We start from the raw sequence: 16,522 nt of genomic DNA on the forward strand, positions 1-16,522 counted from the left end.
TCAATAAAGACTCGATTGTTAACGCTTGGAACTAAAATAATGGTTACTAGATACTAGGTCATTGATACTCACTTAGTTTAAAATTTTTAAATTTTCAATTTTGTCTGCGTTAAATAAATTAAATATTAGGAGTGTGATTTAGTTTTGAGGGTTTTGCAACAGATGGCTGTAGTGTCAGTTTGTTTCCGATAACTGTTGTTTCTTACAGTGTTGACATTATCCATGACATTTAGTAGCATTATAGCAATAGATGCAATAACAGTCGTGTTTATATCATCGTAAAAATGCAACTTCCGAAACATCATTTTCGACATGCGTTGCTTTTGTTTTTTAATCAAAAGAAAACTGCCGCTGACGGTTATAGAATTCTTGTGGAAACTTATGGTGATTCTGCCCCATCAATTAAGACGTGTGAATACTGGTTTAGACGCTTTAAAAGTGGTCATACTGATGTGAAGGACAAAGAACGCTCGGGACAACCAAGAAAGCTTGAAAATGCAGATTTGCAAGCATTATTGCACGAAAATCCAACACGATCCACTTCAGAACTTGCCAGAGCATTAAATGTTGATCGTACAACAGTTACGAAACATTTACATGAAATGGGAAAAATTCAGAAAGAAGGGAAATGGGTTCGACATCAATTATCGGAAAGTGCCATTTGAACATTTGCATTTCGTTGATCGCCAGGCAAAAAAAGAAGAGTCTTTTGTCTCGGATTGTTACTGGGGATGAAAAGTGGATCTATTTTGATAATCCGAAACGCAGAAAATCATGGGTGGATCCAGGCGAACCATCAACATCCACTCCGAGACGCAATATTGACGGTTCAAAAGTAATGCTCTGTATTTGGTGGGATAGTGTACTATGAGCTGTTAAATCCGCATGAGACTGTCACGGCTGATCGTTATCGACACCAATTGTACAAGTTGAAGCAAGTATTGGACCAAAAACGACCACCAATTGCGAGTAAACGACGGAAAGTGATTCTTCTTCGTGACAACGCTCGACCTCGCGTTGCGTTATCAGTGAAACAAACACTATTAGAGCTTGAATGGCAAGTCTTCTCCGGACATTGCTCCATGCGATTATTATTTGTTCCGGTCGATGCAAGACGCTTTAGAGGATACACACTTTCATAATTTCGAAGAAGTGCGAAAATTCGTCGACGAATGGATCAACTGAAAAGAAGAGTGATTTTATCGTGGTGGAATCCATCTGTTGCCAGAAAGATGGGAAAAAGTGATAGAAAACGAAGGAAAATATTTTGATTAAGGTATTCATTCATTATCATATTTAAATACATGCGTTTTTGAGCAAAAGAAACCCTCAAAACTAAATCACACCCCTAATAGATCGTGATCGCGTATTCCATAAATGAAGCAGTTATAATGTTGCGAAAACGGTTCGCTCAAACAAAATATTAATCCCCGTTTGGCGTTGGGTTTTCGCAATTACGGCAAAAGCGCATTGCTGGGGTCCGTCAATTTGCATTTCCGTCTACACCGTAACGGCCGTACGCGTGCACACTCGTATCCTCGGTTGGGGTCGAGCGAATGGCACCCACCGGCCGTAATGAATCGAAGGGGGCGAAGTCGGTAGATAGCGGGGGAGACGTCGGGGATGAATCGGCGAGGGCGGCAAGACCATCGTCAGTCGCGTGACGCGTTTTCCGGCAGCAGCGTCGACGACATCGACGCGTACACCGGCCGCGTGCGGACCGGCCGCATTTCTGGACTCTGCCGATCCTCGTCCGCCGCGTGTCCGCGGATTTTCCGCGCTCCGTCACGTGACCCCTCGTGCATGTTCGGCCGTCGTCGCATTGAGCCGCGGGGCGACCTGCATTATCGATCGCGCGCGCGACCGCTGCAGTTTCGCGTGGCGCGTTCGAGTCGATCGTGAGTCGTGACGTACGAATGCGGTTTCGATCTTGTCCGCCAATCGAATCGCGCGTCGAATCAAACGCAGCCAAACAGCTCGGCGGTTCACCAAGGTACGCTTGTTAATATCCCGCGTCGTTAAGGGGATCCTGGAGTGGCCAGTGAACTCCGTCGCGGCGTCTGAATTACCAGCGGAATCGGTGATTTTCCTGCATTTTCTTTTTATTGAATTCACGGAATGAAAAATCCTTTTCCACGATGAAAGCACACACAATAATGTAATGTGAAAGGCAGGACTTAACTTTCCAAACGGAAAAAAATCACAATTTTTTATTCAGCCACGATTTCACAGGCATACGTAGGCACGAAATGATCACGAATCTTTCTGCACTAATTACTTTTACACTAGGCTTCTAAACTCATTTCTAAAAGCTTCCCCATATTCTTTCATTTTGTTCCGTCCTTGCGATTATCGAATTTTGGCCACACAAACTGCAAAACATTTATATTAAGAACATTAATGTACGAGGTGACGTCACAATAAGCCGATAATAAAACTGTAAATTTTTTTTGTCGTTTTTAACATAAAGTCGAGTTTCGCTCGATATATTTCTTTGTATACTTTAATCGTGGAGAAGGATTTTTCATTCTATACAATCATTAAAGAGTAATTAGTACAGTAAGATCGACCAATTCCGCCGGTAATACAGACGCCTCCAGGATCCCCTTAAACTGCGAATCCCATAGTCGATTTGAATGCGGTCCCTGCGGGACGGTACTCCAATCACGCATTTACCGCTCGATCGAGGATACCTCAGCTGCTTCACGTCGCTCGATTATTCATGGCCGATGCTGATTGATCGCCACAAGCTATCGACGTGATAGTTCGCTGTTTCCTCATTTTGCCGATGATCATGCTCGTAATCTCGCACTCGCCGATACGAGTTCGCGGATTTGAGGACAAATGACGATTGTAACAATACTCTGAGCGCACATTGTATCGTTTCGCTAAATTATCTTTATTACGACAATAATGCACGCGAGTATATCCTCGTGTAGCAAAAATCGGCGTGTCAAAAGATATCGCTGTGAAGAAACGAATATCGAAAAATAAAGCAATGTGAAGATAGGCACGAGTCCTCGTTTTATCACTGATGTCACGTGATCAGCGGCGGGAGCATCTTGAATGTGTCACGTGATTTCCAGTCCGCCGTAGTCGAAGGGACCGTTGCGCGCCGGCCGGCCGGCTCCGTCGACGGGGCAACGTCCGCTATTTTCTTTCGCGTTATCGCGATTCGGTGCGAGTTTCGTGTTGCGCCACGTCGGAGCGCGGACGGACCGTGCGCCGTCTCCGAGGAGAGTGTTTCAAGCGCGAACGCGACGCCGGGCTTCGTCGTCCCTCGGCTCGATCCCCGCATTCCCCGCGCGCAACTTCGAAATGCGCCGCCAGCGAAACACGCGGCTTTGACGCCGCCACCGAGCATGCACACCCCCGCGTCCATTCGCTTCCGCATCACCTCATCGGTGGCGGACTGCATGCCCTGCAAGTTCTTCGAGAGGTGAGTTTTCTGATCTCGACAACGCCGTGAGCGTTACACATAGCGTGCGAACTTGCGAGACGGGTACAGTTTTGGTCAGCCGAGTTTCCCGTGAGGGGGTTCCGCGAAACTCGCCTCTACGCTTCGCTAATGGCGGAAATCCGCTAATGGCAAATCTCTTGATATCGATAAATGGATCATTTTCCAGAGCGCACTTATGTTTCAGTAAAACTTATGCTAGAAATAAGATGAGATGGCTGAAAGATGGCTAAAAATCGTAAGAAAAGCTTGTGAAGCCAATGTAAGCATTCTTATAAGTATAAATACGTTGAGATATACAGGGTGATTCGTATAAAGTGACCGATTTAATTATTAGTGAAATTTGAAGACATATGAAAAAAGAGTTTATACCGATATGTTCAGTACAAAGGGGGACACCATATAACGGATACGATTATTATAAAATAATTTATATTAAAAAGGGCTACTATCCTATAAAATAAAAAATACAGCATCCCATTAAAAAAAAGAAGTTGACTTTGAAATGTCCTCAACGCCTCCACTCATAAAATAATCGTATCCGTTTTATGGTGTCCCCCTTTGTACTGAACATATCGGTATAAACTCTTTTTTCATATGTCTTCAAATTTCACTAATAATTAAATCGGTCACTTTATACGAATCACCCTGTATAAATACGATAAAAAAGTAGAGATATAAATGTGTAAAATATTAAAAATATGAATAAAATAAAAATAAAAATAGTCTCTTTATTGAAATTTCTTCTTTTAGCCATTGCTTTAACTTATCAGTTATTTTCTGATATTTTCGGTGGAGCATTTTTATAAAGATACATGAGATTATTTAAAAAATTATTAAATAAATAAACAAATGATTGATTGAATGAAAAGACAGAAATGTCTAGTATCAATATTTTTAAAACGAACTGTCTGTATAGGAGTAAATACTCGTTCGTTCGAGCAATTTACCGAACTAAAAAACTGGTTTCTGGTTTTTTTTAGTTTCGCGATCGCGAATTTTTGCAAATTAAATGATACTATAGATGGTTCTAAACACATTCTGCATGGAACATGCATGAGATACAAATGCACTTGTATGGACTCCGATATATTGACCCGTATGCGGATTACGGAAAGGTACGCTTAGTAACGCGGTAGGACTACTTGCATCTTTACGTCTACGGAGCTAGCTTGACACGTCGTATAAATCTTACAAGCGTCGCGGATTAGCGTCAATGATAATGCAATTCTACAGTAGATTGGGTCGTAACAGGATACGTCTACATCGGGGGCGAATATTGAGGTGCCTCTGCAATTTGCAAATTGAATAATATAAATCATACGAAGTTTTAAAATTATATTAAAATACGAATGCCATTAAGGGAGAAAGAAAAGAAGAAAATACAAGTTAAGGTTTAACGTTAAAATTTATTTTTCTTGCATTGTGTTACATTGCCAAGCTTCGTTTCAAAAGTGATTTCTTGATTATGTAATTATTTTAACATTATGAAGGATTTAATTAAATTAAATTTTGCCGTGCAGAAGAAATTTAATTTTTTTCGAAAGTCTCGAAATTTCAAAATTAGTATAGAAAGCTTAAGAAATTGCTTATTAATCTACATATTACGATTTACATACCAGAACAGAATGTTGAGAAAGTAGTGTGCACAATAAAAATCTCTTTTCGTTTTTCACGCACCTCTGCGCACTTTGTAGAACATTCACTAAGGTCGACGACCTTACGTCCGTCTCGGGCTAACAGCCCCTGAGTTTTGTGCGATACGTCTACGAGACATCGTCGCGGCATGATACACGAGGAAAGTCAGATAAGGGGAGGAGAGAACGTGCGTTAGGGATGCGGGTGGCTTTGCGGGGGTCGAAACGACACCGAAGGGTAGGTAGCCCGCGCGTTGACGCTCGCCCGAAACGGAGGGTAGCTTGCGCGAACATCGAAAGAAGGATACGCGATGGGGAATGAGACGGAGAGAGAGACGAAGGAAAAAGAAGAAGAAAGAGAAAGATGGATATATTTGGATGGGGTTGCTTGGGATGCATTACGTTATGGTTTCGATCGAACTCTGCGTTGCTCTGAAAATTGCTGGATTGCACAGATCGTTCAGGAATTTTGTTCGAATGCGATATACAAAATTTAAGCAAATAATTTGCATTGCTTTGTGTTTGCAGTGTTACATCTTTTAAAAATATTCTGACATGTTCTTTTGCATTTTTGATTTTTTTACTGCTACTACTTTAGTTTTTTTTACTACACATACTAGTTGAAATGTAACAATGCAAATTTTGTAACGTACTTGCATTTTGTGTGCTTTGATAACATGGAATATTCTTCATACAGTAACATACAGTAGAAATATCAATTAAATGGAACATAAAAGATATTTTGGCTGACAGAAAAACACTCCAAGCCGTTTAAAGAAAAAAGATTTCAAAACATGAGTAGCTATTTTTGCCGAATTAAAATGCAAAATGACAAATATTTAGAAACGTCTTCAAGTCGGCATTGCCGCTGCTTTTATATGCCCCATAAATTTATTTTCGTTGATCAGGAGAGAAAATAAAGGTATTTCTAGTCTTTCGAATATTTCAAATTGCTTGGATTGTTTTGGGTACAATTGCGACGTGCGCGCTAACATCGTCGGATGCACACGATGGGCGCCCATGGCGGATGGTTGGCACGTTCCCAGACCCATCGTCGATACATTGCCATGGAAACGGCACCGCCACGCGAACATGCTGTGCCACATCGCCACGTTGTGCCGCTTTAGAAAGACGGGCTAGTTTCAAGGGTACTACTCTAACGCGCCTCAAGGAGTGCAAGGACGATCAATATCCCTTGCACCCTTATTTTCGTCGCCCTCGTCAGACCGCCAAATATCTTCTCGCGTTGGTGGTAACGTAAACTGATTACGTTGCTGGCTCCGAGTCGGCCCGGAAGTCGGCCAGTTAGACGTTCGAGCTGCTACGTGTCCACATCTGAAAATTTTTGCGACTTATAAATCTTGATTCTTTTCGTTCAGAATTATCGCGATTATTCAATTTGCACGCTTAAGAGATTGATTGACAATATTTAATTTAATAAATATTTAAAGCACAAAAGAATACATCTCGCGATGCAACAATACAGTGCTCAATTGAGAACGAATGAAACGTGCTCGACAGTCTCTCGTGAAGTAATTAGAATAACCGAGTTGGCTCAATAAAGCAACGTGGAGCTCTTTTCTAATAATGAGCAAAGCGGAAACGTCAAGAGCCAATTGTGACGCCGCAAAAGTTCTCATCGGACAATGCCGGAAAACGTCAGAGGAGATGTTTATGCGGCGTCAATGCTGACGAAATCGATCGCATGAAAAGTGGCACGGTTCGACATGCGACCCCTTCGTATTTTAGCAGGCACGTGGAACAGGAAGGAATGAAGATATTCACCCGGTGACCTCGTGCCGCACGCGGTAATGCTACTGGCAAGCGGTGCCTCCATACCGACCATCGCCGGTGCCGTCGAGGAGGAGGAGCGCAGCGAGGCCAACAGCGCGCATTACGATGGATACGTTACCGATCATACTGATCTGGCCTCGGAGATCGATATTGACGAGTCCGAATATAGGCGAGAGCTGCTTAATGATGTGAGCCATATCCAAAGATCATTAAACGCCAATTGACCACTAGAATCAATCATTAGTCGTTTAATCATATTGAAACTATTTATTAAAATTAAGAATTTATCATTAGTCAACAGATTTTTTATTCATCTACTTTTATTCATCTATTGGTGACTTTTTCTATTTTTATTTCGCCATTTTTCAAGGTATACAATTCTGGTTCTGAAAAAGTCATTATAAAAGTAGCTTTCTTTATCTATACAAGGCGTATACATTGTTCAGATTAATTTTAATGAGTACATTAACTAATATAGCATTGTTTTTATCTTACAGAAATGGCGAATGCTCTTTGATAAGGTGCGTATTTTGTCTCGGCATTTTACATGTCAATTTTCCTTTCATAGTTCAAATCTAGATCTTGTTTATTTATTGTTACAGTTTGATCCAGAAGGTTTTGGCGAGATACCGCTGGAGGACTTTGTAGCAGCCTTGAGGAGTCCCGAATGGAGAGTAGAAATACCGGCGAACAAGCGTGACATACTTCTTACCAGGGCAAAGGAGTCCCGTGTTCAGGCAGTAACCTTCCAGGATTTCGTCAATGTGGTGAGTCTTGAACGCTATACTGCATGTGCATGTAATTTCTTCTTTTATTATTATCCGATATCGTGGATCACCTGATTTGTGTACGGATGGCAAGTTTGCCGGAGGAATCAACGTTTAAAACGTGGCCCGATAAAAACAGATGGTTCTGCAGCGAGCTGTCTGCTCGACGGTGGAACGCTCGCTCGATAGAGAAGGGTGGCATAAAATCGGTCGTTCAATCGTTATGTAGATTCTTTTTATGGTTTTCTTCCGATATATTTTTTCCTATAACAGAATTATAAATTGTGTTAATATTGTTGAAAGCGTTGCAACGCAACTGTAATATGTAACAAAATTCTTACTCATCTTTTGCCAATTAAAGTAGATCAATTTTTTATCTCACGATAAATAAAAATTACTTCAACGTATCTTCCATATATTATAATATTTCCATGAAAGAAATAATATAAAATAAAGTTCTAACAAGTTTTAGATATATATTTGATTCATGAAACTCTATCTATAGTTCAAATATTGAAATTCTCGGTTATTCCAAAATAAAAATGTAAGAGTAATATAATTTTTTCTACGTAAATCAACTTCCGGTATTTTGCATATATAAAAATGCAGTAAGAATAGAAAAAGGTTAAATATTCTACATTTTATATTTATTCTAAACTCAGAACAGACACACACACATTACAATTTAAAAAAAGGGTATAAAATATCTCACATTATACCTAATATTTAATTTCGGCAAATGTCGTCTGATATAATATTTGTATATACAAAATATTAAATGATATTTATATAATATTCTTTTCTCTAAACTGAGACGTTTAAACTTCGAAAGCACTAGGGCGAAGTTATGTCAAATTTAAGATGTCTCTCTTCGTATTATAGATATGCAATCTCAAATATTGTGTTCAAAAGCGATTAGGTTCGGAAATACTTGAGATTTATATGGAACGTATAGGCAGTCACAGGACCCGATGGCGCCTGCCATGCCTATCTCTTTACATGCAACTTTCTTTTACTCTTTGTGCACGCTACTTATATCCCACATGTTCCGCTTAAGAATCGATGGGAATTTGCAACGCGATATAATCTGCTTAAGAGACCACATTGGAATTTGTGTGCCGAGGCGCGCTCGATTTTCGTCGGTTTTTGGCAAAAGCCCGATCGCGATCGGAGATGGCCAGCGAAAGAGGTTTACGGTAGTTAAATAGAGTTATTCTACAGCCGCGTGTTGGAAATGTCTCATTGTTCGTCTATTTGCCAACCTGAAAAATGTGGGATACGGTCCGGAATTCACTGATCCTACCACATGACAATGACCAGGGGAATAGCACACCGCGGCTAGAAACTGACAGATAAATATCGGCACAATGATAATCTCAACGTTTAGAGGCACAACGCGCCGACGGGTGGGCCTTTGTCCGCGCTTAAACTCGCTGACAAGTTCCTCGTGGTTTTTCCCTTGCTCCCTTTCGCCCGTGATCCCGAGGAGGTAAACGGGTCTGACGTTGAGAGGCGGAAAATTGTCCGTGCACAAATCGGAGAGCGCGCGGACTAAACGACGCGTAAGAAGAGTCTCGATGAGCCTCTCGACAAAATCAACCGTGAGATTTTGCCATTGACCACGCAGCGAGGACAGCGATAACGTCGGGAGTCCCATGCGACAATATGAATCGTATCCGAGTTGCGATCTCTGTGTAATTTCTGATAAGATTGCTAATGTAAGGGGACATGGACATTCAGTTCATCTCGCCGCTTGAACGAATAAATGTGGTGTAAGTCGTTCCTAGGAGAATTGGCTCGAAGCTACTCTTCTGTGAGAATTGGTGAGGAAGCAGCGTTCTGTAGAATTCTCGATAGAATAGGTGGACGTGCCATTTGAGACCGGCACTTCTTGTAAATTGGAGAACGCGATGATAAATTTTGATAATGTTGAAGCCCAATCATGCTTATCGTGCTGATAAATGCAGATTCAGAAGAATAAGAGAGAGATTCTCTGAAAAGAATAAATAATTAGACAGGCAGTGCAGATATATTTGATATTTTTATCGCGGTTTTTCAACGTACACGATCGTCTCGGCATGGAAACACGATTCTGAGTTGTGACTCACAATCAGAGGCACTCGATTTCCGAGAATAGATGATCTCTAGTCTCTTTTGAATTTTATAGATTTTCTAATTATCTTAACATACAAAATATAAATAATATACTCTTTATTTTTAACAAAATATATAAAAAAATTTAACAAAATATAAAAAATTGCCTATTTTTAAAGTTAAGATACCATTTACATCGGGTTTTATGCAAATATAAAGGTTTTATATATATTTTTATTGATTTGACTGAAACTTTTGCACGCGAACAAAATGTTTGCGAGATTGGCAGATTAGAGTGAAAACTTCTGAAAACCTTTTATTACGCGTTCTCGCGTTCACCATTTCCATTATGCACACTACGAAATCCAGATCTGCCCTTTTCCTCAAAGGCTAATCCGTTTATTTGGTTTTCGTGGTTTACCTGCTTTATATCGACAAAATTTATTTGGAGATTATTAACTGATCCTTACTTGTAAGTATTACGATTCAAAAATAAGGCCACTAGAACCATTCTTGCTACACAATTCGAAAGTATTCGCGTGAATTCGTACATCTCGATTATATTATCCGAAACATATGTGTTTTACATATATGTGTACCCAGTAAAAGAGAACTAAAAATTAATTTTGATAACCAAGTGCTTCATTGTTGTAATTCTCTCTTGAGATTGAGATATGCATGTAAATGGAAGATTTACGTTTGTCAATGTATTATATATTATACACTGTGATGCTTCTTCGCAAAAAGTGCAAGAGGTACTTTGATGTCGTATTGTTGATCGTTGAAATCTTTGCTTCATTTGCCATAGGATATAATATACCATAATAGGATTAGACCTGCAGGTGGCTAAAGGCAGTAGCAATTATTCAGAAGCGAGGAATCCCAAGTATTCTCGGTACGTTGCTATAATTTACGGGCGGTGTTGCCGAATAGCGGTAACTGGGATTTCCTTGCATACACCGTATATTGCATCGTATAACTCGCGTATACTTATTCTGCACGATCGTGTGATAATCTCATTTATCATTTTGTAAATAAGTAAAAATCCAGCCTAATATATAAAAATAGCAGCACATGCGACGTTGACAGAAAAAGAAAGAAAGGCAAATTACATCCAAAGACAAATACAAATTTCAAACAAGATAAATCCTAGAATGTGTAACTTGATAATGAAAGAAATATAATGCTCGCGTTAATCTTTTTCTTCCTTATCACAGAGTTACTTTCAACTATCGTTCACTTCGCGAGATTTTACGTCTCGTTTCCCGGTGAACCTTCCTCAAGCCATTTTCGCATCAGGCTGCACGGTTTACCCGATTTTTATTAAGGGGGGAGCCTGCTTTAGAACATTGAAAATAAGGTATAATTTTACGAATTTTTTTGGAGAAACTATACAGCGGATCATTATAAAACTTTGATGCATTTATTAGTACATGTTTAAAGATAAAAAAAATTATTTTTTTATTTGAATATATCGCCTGTAGAGGTCGTCCTGGAGGCATCTTAGTGCAGTCGGCATTGTAAATTGGTGAGCATTCTCCTGCCTCCAAATTTCATCCAAACTGAAAAATTGTAATATTTTCTTGTTATTTATGAATTCCCATCGTCGATGAACCTTTAATATTCATAAAAACATTAAGGTAAACAATTATTTTTGCATGAAAAAGTTCAAAAACTTTGCCTAAAAATCGTACTTTTGTGTTCCAAGCTCCACCATTTTGGCACTTTTCAACTTTTTTCTTCTCTCTTTGGTTCATCGACGATGGGAATTCATAAATAACGAGAAGATATTACAATTTTTCAGTTTAGACGAAATTTGGAGGCAGGAGAATGCTCACCAATTTGCAATGCCGGCGACGCGGCTGCACTAAGATTTCTCCAGGACGACCTCTACAAGCGATATATTCAAATAAAAAAATAATTTTTTTATCTTTAAACATGTACTAATAAATGCATAAAAGTTTTATAATGATCCGCTGTATAGTTTCTCCAAAAACAATTCGTAAAATATACCTTATTTTCAGCGTTCTAAAGCAGGCTCCCCCCTTAATCTGTTTCACCAATTCCTTAAACAGGCGCCTTGTCTGACACGCGATAAGATCGAATTATTCCGCGGTGTGCTCGCTGCCCCATTTTGCCCGTTAAGTGGTCGGCCGTCTAAGCTTCAGCTCGTACTTTGTGTGTGCATACACGAGGGCGGAATTCCCGAAGAGCGAAAGAGAAACACGGCCGATAGGAGGCGGATTCGCGCCGAAGCCGCGATTAGCAATTAGTCCGCACGGCGGTGGTCACTCCGTGTTTGTACAGCGCGAAACCGTCAATTAGCGAGAGAGACGGAGTGCGAGGAGATGGTTAGGAAATGGGGAAACGGTACCAGGGCTAGAGAACGACAGGGACGCAGAACGCACTGTCGGCGCTTAGGTGGCCTTTGCCAGAGTTTCGGCAAGTTGGTGATTCTCGACGCGATCGCCGCGGTGGTCCCTCGTCCTTCTCCTCTTATTCCCGCTTTTTTCCCCTCTTTTTCGTGTCTTCTCCACCATCCCTCGCTCACCGAGGTAATTTTTTCCTCTCTCCCTGCGCGCCACCGCCACTGGCTCGCCGCCCTTTCACTCTTCCCGGATATCAATTATGTCCCCGTGGGCCGCACGTTGCGACGGCGGACCACCGGTGTGCGTCTCTCACCTCCACGAAGGCGGCGGCCCCGGTGCTCGCCTCGTTATCCCTCGCCGTGGGCGTCGAAATCCCTGTGTAAGGTCTCTCAGGAGCTACAAAGTGCAATTTAAGAAAATCCTCTCTTCTTTCTCTTCCTCTCTCTCTTTCTCTCTTCCCCGTCCCCGTAGCGCGGTCTCGTTACACCCTCCTGCCTCGTTTCTTCCCCACGTTTCCTCGTTCTGGCGATAAATCGCGCAACAGTCGGTATCCTTTAACGCCACTCGCTCTCGCCAATCTGCCTTCTCGTTTCTTCATCTACGGTCCGCTGCCAGCCGTTTACGTAACGCAATTGGAGTCCCCCCGCATTTGCCCGAAGCATAAGCACATGAGAGTGTTTCTACTCTCTATTCATTACTGCCCCAACATCAATTACGCATTCCATAGAATAATTCACATCATACAAAATGTAAATCATGGTTGAATGATCCATAACATACATATTAACGGAGCATCAATATTTTTCATTTGTATATATATCCATATAGGACGAGGAATTTATTATCACTCATTTAACTTAAAATATACATGATTAGTGGGGGTTAATATTTTCATTATTTCCATGGCTACTGCTTTCTTAGGCTACGTTCTCCCCTGAGGTCAAATATCATTTTGAGGAGCAACAGTAATTACTAACTTAGTGACAACAATCCCATTCCTAGGTTCTATAATCGTTGAGTGACTTGGGGGGGGGGGGATATTCTATCAATAATGCTACATTAAACCGATTTTTCTCATTTCACTTCATTCTGCCTTTCATTATTATTAGTTGCATCTGCATCCACCGTGAACGAAGGATATTCTCGCTCTTCGTGGAATACTTTTGTCAGATTTATCAGACTTATTAATTCGCCGCTTCAGACTTTTGTCAAGTCGAGTATTTCGTCCGCAGTATCCTCTCGCATCGCATCAGGACATCTACACACGGAAGGGTATCTTTAGGATATCTTTTTGTGGTGATGGTGCGGGATGCGGTGCAAGACTGTCCTTTCGCAGACTCGTTCCTTTGTTCCATTTCTCTGCTATCGTGCGGCAGGATGAGGAATTCCACGCGAGGCGGACCGACCTACGACCCCATTATACACGGGCCCCAGACGGCGGGGGACGCGTGATTCATAATATTAGATTCGAGCCGGGACCGAATAATGTAAACGCCACGTAGAACGGCCCTTGTACACACGCGAGTGTCCTGTTGGAATAAGCGCAGGGGCGTCACGTTGGCGGCGAATGCAACGGTGTTGCGGGCGACGCTGCCAACGACGACGACGAGGACGAGGACGACGCCATCAACGAGGAACCCCGCAGCCACCCACACCCACGTCGGTCCCTTAAATCTCCATTCTCAGGCGCGCCTCGATCCCTTTGAGCCTCCTCTATGCCCTCCGACAACGACCCTGGTATCTCTCGTTCTGCACGCATGTAAAGACGTTCCATGTGGTGGTAATTTAAGCGACGACTATCTTCCGTTGTTCCTTCGTCCGTGTGCGCTCTACGTGTGAATGATGAGAAGATCGTGTTATTAAGTCTCTGACTTAACGTACGACTTTTATTAAAGATAGATATATACGCTTCGAACTAATCAAACAGTTTCATTAAAATTGTCCATATTTGAAGCTTGTTCGAATATGTTTGGATTTTAACGCAAACTTCTTAAACAGCTCAATCAGATGCAGTTCGTTCGAATCATTTCTTCGTTGAACATATTTCGAATGCTTGAGACTCTCTCGTACGGATCTTTCATTATCCTCCCCGTTCTCTTACGTGGACTTAACGTCCAATTAGACGACATAAGAGACGCCGCTCATTATCTTCATCGCGCTCGAAGCGTCGCGCGTCGTGCACTGCGCTTGGAACGGTGCCTCCTCTAACGTTTTACGAGCGCGGACCGTAGATTTGTCATTCGAGGCTAATTGTCCGGTAGAATCACCTCGTGCGTCCTCCCCCGCCGTGTGCCGAGACGCCGAAGCGGTAACGACAAGGTTCCCCTATTAGGGGCAATTGGCTCGCACCGACCCGTTAAAAGCATTCTTAAATATGCGAGCTTATCTGTGCGGATCGGTAGACGCATGGTCAACGACTCCCGCTCGCGTATCTTCTCTCCTCTGGCATACGAGGACGGCCGACGCGGTGTCGTTACAGCGACTCCCAGGCGAAGACGGTTTCCACTCCTCTCATCCCCCTCCGGGCATTCGTCTCGTACGTAGCCGCGGCGTAACATCGTCAAGGACCGTGGAATTAAGAGGACCAAGTCCCTCCGCTAGAGACGTCGTTACGTCTCCTCGTTTCGAGCGCGCTATCGGCCCGGCTGATCTCGCTCGACCACACTTCATCCCGGTCGACCTAAAAGTCTAAACGGCTTCTAATTAGGGGGACAGTCGGAACAAAACATGCCCAATCTCGGCAACACTTGAGATAAGTTACACGGGTCCGGCGAGTCCGCATACCACCATGAGGTACCACGACGAGCGGACCCGCCGCTCGGCAGTCGGGCGATACGATTTTTCCCGCTTCTCTTTTTGCGGTCCAGGCGATATCGATTCCGTCGTGACGCTACATCGTCGTTTGATATCCCGTTCGCGCTCTTTATATTCGGCGGTGGAGAGCGCATATCGGTTCGCCTTGTACCTTCCACGCGTCCTTTCCTTTGTCCCGTAATTTATATGTTCGCCATGCGTATTTATCGTTCCTCTTCGGCGAGAGGACGAGGGGATCCCTTCGCTTTAATTACTTTGCTGCGCGCTTGATGGATCGTGGCAAAACTCGCTCGTTGGGGATTATTATTCTTCGCGTATCTGACTCCGTCGATGCTTCTGCGGAGCACATTGTGCGCGCGGCGGATTAATTGGTGCCCCTCACCCTCGGAGGAGGAGTGTTTCGCTGACAAGCCGGACGTGTGTGCCGCTGCCGCATTATCTGTCTCTCGATCCCGCGACGCGATGCTTCTCGGGGAATAATTCGCAGGGCGGACAAGTCGCTTGCTTAATTATTATCGCTCGTATTATCGGCCACTCGCCTTGTGCGCTGCCAACCAAGATAGATCGACGGTGCCTCTTGCTACCTCGAGATCCTCTTCTTCTCTTCGCGAGACACGTTGTTTATACGACAGCGGGACTGTAGATAAAAGTTGCAAACGAGTGTGCAACTTAACTGTCCTCTTTGATACACGAAGTATCGAGATCGTATGTTCAGCTGCATGTTTTGTAAAGAAATGTTACGTTCAGAAATTGGGATTTATTGTTGCTAAATTTTGAAATTAAGACGGAGTTGCGAGAGAACAAGTAATTTATTTCTTCATTGCAAATCAATCATCACTTTTCTTTTTATCCTAGTATCGATTGGGAAATTATCTGTTTGATTAATGTCAATTTGTGATTGTTAATGAAGTGTAACGTTGATAGTAATTAATTATATTGTACGATGATAGCCGCGTTTAGGTATCAAGAATTTTTTTCCGACTCGAGAGATAAATGTCCAGCCTGTGCTGCCACCTGTTGGGTGGTTGTAAGTGCCAAGGGCTGCACGGTGCCGCCAACTGACGAAGGCGTGGAGGATCACTCGTGATGTTGACCCCCTTTTTCCACAGCTTTTCGTGCTAAACCCTGATCTTATGACCTCACATTCTTGCATAGGATGCTACAGGTGCTTGACTGCTGCATAACCGATAAACTTTTTCGTTCTTCTGTACTATCGCTCCGATTTAGTTGAATCGATTTCGCATTCTGGCATTTAAACCATCTAAAAGAACGAATAAAAGAAATAAGTAACAATAAATAAGATTGCTCGATCTATACAATCGTGATTACTTGTCGCGTATTTGAAACTTGATAAATTTGTAGATATCGTTATGTGAACATATTATATATTTAAGTAATTTATTAATATTTTGCTTAAATAATTCGATCATCGATTGCATCTTCAAAAGAATCGCGATAGGAGTTGCGTAATTTTATACTCGTCACACCTGTTGCGTTTTATTGAACGTTGCCTTTCAGTTACGATAATCGTTCATTACGACACAAAATGAGGCAACGTAAATATCGTTTAGCTAATTATAATTAATTACA

General features: G+C 42.2%; 1 protein-coding gene across 3 annotated transcripts in view; it reads left to right on the forward strand.

Moving 5' to 3' along the window:
- The first annotated feature begins 1,387 nt into the window (after positions 1 to 1,387).
- LOC105285210 (protein rhomboid) overlaps positions 1,388 to 16,522 on the forward strand; it is a 367,945-nt gene continuing 352,810 nt past the window's right edge. The window contains exons 1-4 of one of the 3 annotated variants that reach the window (XM_011349284.3): positions 1,388 to 1,993; positions 6,844 to 7,076; positions 7,386 to 7,409; positions 7,491 to 7,655. In XM_011349284.3, coding sequence (XP_011347586.1) covers positions 6,906 to 7,076; positions 7,386 to 7,409; positions 7,491 to 7,655 — 360 coding nt within the window. In that variant the 5' untranslated portion in view covers positions 1,388 to 1,993; positions 6,844 to 6,905. Of the gene's footprint in view, positions 1,994 to 2,537; positions 3,440 to 6,843; positions 7,077 to 7,385; positions 7,410 to 7,490; positions 7,656 to 16,522 lie in introns of those variants that run through there. The other 2 variants (XM_011349285.3, XM_011349281.3) reach the window with 2 other exon arrangements.

The sequence above is a fragment of the Ooceraea biroi genome, chromosome 5, assembly GCF_003672135.1.
Source record: "Ooceraea biroi isolate clonal line C1 chromosome 5, Obir_v5.4, whole genome shotgun sequence".
Lineage (NCBI taxonomy): Eukaryota > Metazoa > Arthropoda > Insecta > Hymenoptera > Formicidae > Ooceraea > Ooceraea biroi.